Source organism: Pangasianodon hypophthalmus, chromosome 2, assembly GCF_027358585.1.
Source record: "Pangasianodon hypophthalmus isolate fPanHyp1 chromosome 2, fPanHyp1.pri, whole genome shotgun sequence".
Taxonomy (NCBI): Eukaryota; Metazoa; Chordata; class Actinopteri; order Siluriformes; family Pangasiidae; genus Pangasianodon; species Pangasianodon hypophthalmus.
In genome coordinates, this window is record NC_069711.1 from 6,499,420 (window position 1) to 6,507,980 (window position 8,561).

At 38.2% G+C, this 8,561-nt stretch overlaps 1 protein-coding gene across 4 annotated transcripts; it reads right to left on the reverse strand.

Annotated features, from left to right (window-relative positions):
• Positions 1 to 2,325: 2,325 nt before the first annotated feature.
• Positions 2,326 to 8,128, reverse strand: oser1 (oxidative stress responsive serine-rich 1). Of its 4 annotated transcripts, none has more exons than XM_026928077.3 (5): positions 7,993 to 8,128; positions 7,707 to 7,772; positions 4,724 to 4,834; positions 4,049 to 4,159; positions 2,326 to 3,461 (listed from the first exon to the last, which is right to left on the reverse strand). In XM_026928077.3, exons 3-5 carry the CDS (start codon positions 4,807 to 4,809, stop codon positions 2,786 to 2,788), a joined length of 873 nt encoding a protein of 290 aa, XP_026783878.1. In that variant the 5' UTR covers positions 4,810 to 4,834; positions 7,707 to 7,772; positions 7,993 to 8,128; the 3' UTR covers positions 2,326 to 2,785. The 4 variants fall into 4 exon arrangements, with proteins under 4 accessions (XP_026783878.1, XP_026783965.1, XP_034165910.1 ...); XM_026928164.3 differs by having other exon boundaries at positions 8,018 to 8,079; XM_034310019.2 differs by having other exon boundaries at positions 7,707 to 7,777; positions 7,993 to 8,062.
• Positions 8,129 to 8,561: the final 433 nt, after the last annotated feature.

The following is an 8,561-nucleotide window of genomic DNA, read 5'->3' on the forward strand; positions in this document are numbered from 1 at the left end:
TCTGACCCAGTTGTCTAGCCATCACAATTTGGCCCTTGTCAACATCACTCAGATCCTTACACTTGCCCATTTTTCCTGCTTCCAACACATTAACTTTGAGAACTGATTGTTCACTTGCTGTCCAATATATCCCACACTTTGACAGGTACCACTGTAACGAGATAATCAATATTATTCACTTCACCTCTCCATGGTTTTAATGTTATGGCTGATCGGTGTATATTGTACTAGAAAATATCATGCATTTTAATCTTTAAATGTGTGCGGCATGGTGTTTCCCTTCGTTTCTTGTATTGTTGTCTCATTGCTGCAGGCTCTGATCCTGAGCTCTTGTTATGGTCTATGTGGAGTTTTACATATTTTCCCTGTGTCCATGAGCTCCCAACATATCCATACGTTCAAGGCTTACATTTTGTTAGATGCAAAACATTACACACAATAATTCAAACTTTTCACTCAAAAATGAGAAAGTATCTGAGTTGTAACAAGAACCATTCTCATTGGAACTTCTATTTTAATAGTATTTTCTCTATGTGCCAAAATTATTGACAACCTCAAGGAATATTTTAAATAAATGCAAAAAATCCTCATTCGTAAAAAAATTAGGTAGCACAAAACCACGGAAAAAAAAAAAACTTTCAACACAAAAGTTGCACAAACCAGATAATGGATACACTCACTGTCCATTTTAATAAGAACACCTGTATGGTTGTTGGTGCCAGAAGGGCTGGTTTCAGTGTTTCAGAAACTGTTGATCTCTTGGGCTTTTTACACACAACAGTCTCTAAAATTTACACAGAATGGTACGAAACACAAAACACGCAGAAAAGCATCTCAGCACGCATAAAACATCGAACCTTGAGGTGAATGGGCTACAACAGGGGAAGGCCACATTGGGTTCCTCTCCTGTCAGCCAAGAACAGGAATCTGAATCATGGTCACAGGCTCACCCAAACTGGACAGTTGAAGATTAGGAAAAAAAAAATCACTTTGTCTTTTCAAAGTGGTCTGTCAAAACAATCTTTTTGGCCATTAACACCATCAGTATTTTTGGCTATAAAAGGGAAATGCAAAAAAAAAGCACCTACGGCACCATGTAAAATATGGCGGTGGATCATTGAGGCTTTGGGGCTGTTGCATTGCAGCTGGATCAGTGGACCTGGTGAACATTACTGGCTTCATGAGTTTTGCTAAGTACCATGATATTTCAGCCCAAACTCTGTTTCCTCTGTCAGCAGAGTCATACTTGCCATACTTGGAGTTTTTTTTAAAAGATGAAAATTTTTTTTAATTTAAAACTGACTTTTTTGTTCTTCCTAGGTGCCTTGCCCTTCTGGGCCACTGTATATGTCTCTGTGTTGCCTTCCTTAATATGAAGAGTTAACTGATATTTAGCTTGCTTCAAATTCTCAATGATTTTCTAATTCACTAATCATTTTTACATACATGAACATCTTAAGTACTACTAACACAAAACCGATGCAGTGCATGTATTATAAGATACATGAAAATGATTAAATATACTATAATGACTTTTTTTATTCCAAATAAAAAATGTACATTAATATGAACAAGGTGCATTGTCACAGATTATCAAATGCAGAATATTTTGTATTGGCACACTATTATAATGTGCGGCACGTCTCCTCAAAATTTGCTGCCTACATTTTACTTACACGGAAAGTCTTCTTGGAGATTTCAGAAAGGTCCACCTGTGGCTTTAACGTGTTAAAAGACTGGAATAAGATGCAGCAGTTAAACTTGTTTTAAATAGGCTAATGTTTTCTTACGTATTCTGTTAGCAATTTTATACCAGGCACCTTCTGTGGTTTTATTAATACCCAAGGCATTTCCTTTTGCTTATTTATGTCTTGTAGAGTTTAATAAGCAATTTCTCTTGGACAGGAGAGAAAAGGGTTGCTTTTTCTTTATGCTCTTTAACTGACATTTGGCTACATCTTTCTGCTGCTGGGCTGCTTAAATACTGCACACATTGCACATGAGCCTCTACAGCTTCACTTGAATTACTGAGAACAGGTCAGCCTCTAATTTAATAGCTGTAACATACTGAGAGCCCTGTCTAGCTAATTTAAGTGAGGTTATTTCAAATAGCCTGGATTTTATAAATACTTTGCGGAATAGTCCACTGCGATTGTGTTAACTATGTGTAATCTTTTTTTTTTCCTTTTGTTTTTCTGAACAGGCAAATTGGCAGGCACTACATTTGGCTCAACTCGAGATTAGACTTTTCAAGCTCTCTTCCTAAACCAGACCTCTGGAAATGTAAATCAAAAACAAAATAGACAAACGCCTATAACCAACACCCTCCTTTAACAACAAAAGTGTTTTATTACAATTTAAAGAAAACAAGGTGATCATGATGATTACGTGGCATTTTTGCATATACCAATAAAATCAAACCCTGCAACAGAGCTTTGGCAACATGGCATGTAAACCAGACAAAAATAATCAGAAAGAAAGAAAAAAAACAAAAAAAAACAAACAAACAAACAAACAAAAAAAAACAGTAGACAAATCTCACTGTAAGTGTTATTCTGTCGAACAATGGAACACTGAAAAAATAGAGGGGGAGAAGACCTGGAAAATCATTACCACAAGTCAAACTTCATGCCTAATAACTTCATGCCTACCCATTTTCCATAAACAGTCCTATCTTTTATGATACATATGACCCACTGCTTATCTTTAATCTTCCCATGTACTATATGCCTCAGTATGCAGCTTTATTGTTAAACCAATTCTACCTCAAAACGATTTTATTTGCTTAAGTGTACATCATTTCAGCCATGTGCGACATCTTTTTAGGGATGTAGAGATAATACTCCATGTAGCCCGAGAGATCTTCTATAGTGATGTCATCCACATACACACGCGCCTGTTCGGAACAGGAGCGCGGTGAGCTGGACACTGTTGATCCATTTACTGTTCTGGTGTTCTGAGCTGCATCTGAAGAGCTGGGCAGCTTTCTTTCACATTCAGAAATGACATCACGCAGGCCAGTGAATGAGTAGACCTCCATGCCTTGCCAGCTGGTGCACTGGCACACACCACTCTCCTGGAGCTGGCACAGAGATTTAAAGTCAGCTGCTGGAGCTTGAGCCTTCTCTAAAGAAGTGTTGGTCCTTTCGTCCTTTCCCTCCGAGCTGCTCTCATTGCCAAAGGGTGCCACTCTGTTCAGAGGAGAAATCTTGCTTTCCAAAGCGATACTGGAGTCATAACCCATGGAACCAAAGACAGGTGAATGGGCACCAGAGGACAAGAGCTCCTTCTTAGTGGGAACAAGCAGGGAGGTGCTGGTGTCCTCCAGCTCTGTGGGGCTCTTGTGTTTGAATTGCATTTTCGAGCTACAGTAGGTGAATTTGGGTGGGTGCAGGATGGGCGACTTGGACCTTCTCCGTCTCTGGTTTCTTGTTAAGCCCCTGGAGGACTTTCGGCTGCATCTGTATGTAAGGGTGGAACATAACATGAAGAATGTGATTAAATGATATGTGCGGGTGATTGCCTAGTGGAAGACAAATACTTCTACCTAAATGTTTACAAAAAAAAAAAAAAAAAAGAATATTGCTGTATGCTTTTATCCGCTACTCCTATTCAACTTTTCTAAAGTTTACGACAAGATCATCAAAATTCAGTCGTGGGCTCCATCCAAAAATGTACTTAATGGTATGCCATGGGTTACTATAGGATTTACATACTTTTAGCACATTACAATAGATTGGAAAATGTATTTCCTAATTTATTTGTAATTTATTCAAAAATACACACCCTATTACTAGAGTTCAGAAAGACACTATGGAAAAAAGAGAAGTAATATAAACTCTTATTTAAACTAAGCTAATTTATTAAAATGGGAATTGATCAAGAAGAACCTAACAAAAGAGTTCCACTGGACTAATTATAGACCCCCCCTCCCAAAAAAAAAAACAAGCGTTATACAGCAGGCATTGTGCATATAGTTAGAGAGACAAGCAGACAGATACAGCCTTATGTGAGAGCCAAGAAAAATGACACATAGCAGGTATCTTACCCATGCCAGTTCTCTTTAGGGGAAGTAATTTTGGGTTTCGTTCCATCTGTGCTGACTCGGGTTCCGGCTCTGGATGCCAAAGCCTCGTTCACACGCACTGCAGCCACAGAGCTAGCAAGATACAGATGCTCAATGAGCGTAACATATATACTGGAACAAACCCTCTTTTTCTACAAGCCCTCTCACCACACAGTTCTCCAAGACAAACAGTAAAACCACAATATTTTCTCCAAGTCAAGGTTTGTTTCTTTAGTCTATTATGATTACTTCTTAGAAAACATTCCTGGTTTATCTTGCCAACAGTTATGTTTGGATTGCTGGTTTTGGCACAATTTCTGTTGAACTTTACCAAGACTGATTCTCCCATTCTGGTTAAGCTGAGTTTGGAAAATGCACAATTTATATCCCCCATAAAACGCATAGTCTATGTTTATTCAGTTAAATGATTACTCAGACATTCAGTGTATGGCATGCATTGTAGCCATCAAATCACTGCATGACTTGTGTAGTGCTTTATTCTAAAACCTTCCCCAAAAAACTATATTTACATACACAATTTTGCAACAAGTTTTACACAGACGTTTCTGGAATTTAAACAAAAAAACAAACACATGATGTATTTTATTATGATACTCCATATAATATATTTTAAACAAAGTGGCATAAATAAGATACCTTTCAGCATCCACACGTAGCTTTTTAAAGGCAGTCTGTAGTGTTTCCTCCTCACAGTCTTTCTCTCCCTTCTTCACAGTGTCCATGGTGGTGCCTTACAGGGCCTCAGAACTGGGGAAGAGTCAAAGTAACAGCTAAAGGTATAACTGAGCAACTGATACAGCTTATAATAGCTTAAATACTGGAATTGATCTCAAACATAAAGTCAGTTTACTCTAGAATTTGTACTGGGAAACAGATAAAGAGAAATGTGCTTTCCTACACAACAACTGGTTAAAGTAATTATGACACTAGCAGTGTACTCCATTCCCAGAGAATTCCCAAGCTCAAATCCTGAATTACACAGCAACACACAGTCCAGGCTTTCGCCTGCTTTATAACTCATTCAATATGATACTAGACTAATAAGTGTAATCATTGAAGAAGTCTCTAGCAGATGACAATATCTGACTCCAAATGTGTGGAATATTTAAAAATGATAATTAAAATAGTCAAATAATTATTAAAATTTCATTAGCCTATAATCAGTTTGGAGCTCATTTTAAGCCCATTTCATGGTGTCCATCATGCTGTGATGTTAGTTAATACGGCCTTTACACCGAACAATGGCAGTGTACAGAGCAGCATGAGTGAGCACACAAACAAACATTTGCACGGTCATGGATTCTAACTAGAAACACTACTAAATACATTAAACTTATAATCTACACAGCACATAATCTAAACAGCACATGGGCGATATTTCAGTACGTGTTGGTTAAAATTCAAACTTCATGAAAACGTTCTAACAGCCACAGAGTGTAGAAGCAACAATCTAAGAAGATTAACAATCTTTAAGTGGTGAGGTTTACATATACAGTAGTAATGCATGTCTATAATATTTCTATGCCATATTTACTAAACCAGTATTAGAAAGCACAGAAATGAATGCTCCATTCCCTGACATGTGCAAGCCGCTATGCTTTTGTAAAAATGGGCTTTACACTCATGAAATATATTACAGGAAACTAAATATGTGAAGCTGACTAAACCAACAATCTCAACTGTTTATATATGTATATATATTTAACAGTGATTCATAAAAGCATTGTTAAATATATATACATATATAAATATAAGTAAATATAAATATAAAGAACCAATTTGCTAAATTCTCTCTTTGATGTATAACAATTAAACATGATGTGCAATATGTGTTTTATGTGCAAACAACAGCACGTCTTGAATTCGTCTTGTTAGGATCGATAAAAAAAATATGGCATTTACAGTGGATATAAAAATTCTACAGACCTCTGTTAAAATTGCAGGTTTTTGTGATGTAAAAAAAAAACCCTGAAATTAAGATAAATCGTGTCTTTTTCCACCTCAAATGTGATGCAGCAATCAACAAAATTCAAGTGAAATACAAACAGAAAAACATTAGGGGGGAAAGAAAAACTGACAGTAACCTGGTGCATAAGTGTACACACCCCTTAACTAATACTTTGTTAAAGCAGCTTTTGTTCATAATATAATGGATAGAGAGTCGGACTTGCAACCCGAAGGTGAACCTGAGTGAATGACCAGCCCTCTCTTCCACCCTCAATACCACGACTGAGGTGAGACCCTTGAGCAAGGCACCGAACCCCCAACTGCTCCCTGGGCGCCGCAGCAAAAAAGGCTGCCCACTGCTCCGGGTGTGTGTTCACGGTGTGTGTGTTCACTACTGTGTGTGTGCACTTGGATAAGTTAAATGCAGAGCACAAATTCCGAGTATGGATCACCATACTTGGCCACAAGTCACATCACTTCACTTCCTTCCACTCTTCCTTGCAAAAATGCTCCAGATCTATCAAACTGTGAATGGATCACTTGTGCACAGCTGTCTTCAAGTCATTCTACAGGTTTTTGATAGGATTTAGATCTGGACCTTCTTCTTCTGAAGCCATTTATTTATTGACCTGGATCGTGCTGAAAGGTCAAACTGTTCTTCATCTTTAGCTGTTTAACAGTGGCCTGCAGCTTTTCTGCTAAGATAGATTGGTATTGGGAGCTATCCATGATTCTCTCTATCTTGACTAGTGCCCCAGTCCCAGCTGAAAAGAAGGGGTTTATCTTTATTTGTTGTTTATCAGAATCACTTCAGTGATGACAGCTGTGTTACAATTACTTCTGACCATGAGTTTGTATGTGACTGACTCATTCTGAGGACAGTAACATTGCCCCATTATGAAAGGGTGTGCACACTTACACAGCCGGGTTTTTGTACGTTTTAGCTTTTTCTTTTTCTCCTAAAACATTTTTATTTGTTTTACACTTGAATTTTGTTGGTTGCTATGTCACAAGGTGGAAAAGATCTGACATGATTTATCTTGGTTTCTTTTTTTTTCCCCCATCACAAACACCCACAACTTTAACAGGAACGTGCAGACTTTTTTTAAAAAAAAATTGATAACCACTGTACCTAGCATTCTGTGGATTATGCGCTTACTTACAGTAATGCACTGAGAGAGTTTTTGGTCCATTAAAATGGGGTCACTGGCCAAATAAATACAAGAACCCCTAGTTTAAAGACTGGAGTTTGAGCTTCAGAGCTGATGGTTTCCAAACATCAGGGAAAAGCACTATCAGCTAGCAACCAGTTAGGTTTAAGCAGAGTTACCAGGCTCTTAGCTAAATACCTCGACAAATCAAGTCTAAAACCCAGGCAGAGAAACGCAGCTCCCTATGCAGATTCACTAACTGGGCTTCAACTCCAGGTGGCTAGTTACTTCCCTAAATATCCAGGCATTTGGCTGGTGCAGTTTTTGTTACGATACAGTGTGTTTGTCTTTGAGATTTTGCTTTAAGTACCATCTTATTTTCTATAAAAAAATAAAAGCTGTTAGAGGATAAATGCTAACCTAGCTAGCTGGCCAATGTTACCACCAGTCAGGTAACACTCAGTCTACCCAGATTTATCTGCATTTATATGAAACAAACAGAAGAAACACATAATACTCACATTTCAAGGACTCCAGGCTTGAGGCTTTTCAAAGCCTGCTCATTCAACCGCAGCCTCCGGCGTTAGCTATACTTAACAAACAAACAAACAAACAAACAAACAAAACCCTTTAGCAGCTACTGTTAGCTAGCTAGCTAACTAGCTCATAGTCTCAGAGATTACTGTATCAAAGCGGCTTTGATACACTGGAATGTTCAGTGGTGCCAGAATGGGTGCTATGTATATAATAAACACAGGTTTCTCCGCACAATAATTATTAGCTAAACTTCGCACAAGAATAACTCACATAAATTCTAGACTGTTCTTCTAACCTCTTGTTTACACTCGAACCACACGGAGTGACTCTGCAAGAGCGCACATAGTTGTGACGTAGAACGCACGCAGATTCGTCACACTGGGATTACGTCATCGACATTTCCATTCTTCGGTCTGTCAGCAGCACTCTGAGCAACCTCCACCAGGAGGCGGTATGTTCTTTTCTTATAATGAGCTGGACGATTAGCGCTGCGTATGAGGCGAGCTTGTAGTTCCCCGCCTTCACCCAGGAAAAGCCACAGAAAACGCCACCGTCACCTTGGAGCCGTCTTCTCAACTGCCAACTTCCCTGTTTACAGAGTGACGTCAAATCAACATGGCCGCTCACACTGTGAACAGTGTAAAGTCCTAGGGGTGTAAAGATCCACTTCAGTCAAGATTATTCCTTTTTCTGAATCATAAACAATGTAACACAATGCGCATCTTTGTCTGTATCAAACTAAATAAATCAAAAATGGCAATAACAAGTGTTTAATATTATAATCAAATGTACTACAGGTTCACCATATTGTTAAAATTAATTAACTAAATTGAAATAAA

Bases quoted from the DNA above. Each gene is read 5' to 3' on its own strand.
- oser1 (XM_026928077.3), bottom strand. From the start codon at position 4,809: ATGGACACTGTGAAGAAGGGAGAGAAAGACTGTGAGGAGGAAACACTA. The intron at 4,160-4,723 runs GTATCTTATTTA...GTATCTTGCTAG, and splicing joins CTACGTGTGGATGCTGAAAG to CTCTGTGGCTGCAGTGCGTG. The intron at 3,462-4,048 runs GTAAGATACCTG...CCTTACATACAG, and splicing joins CCTAAAGAGAACTGGCATGG to ATGCAGCCGAAAGTCCTCCA.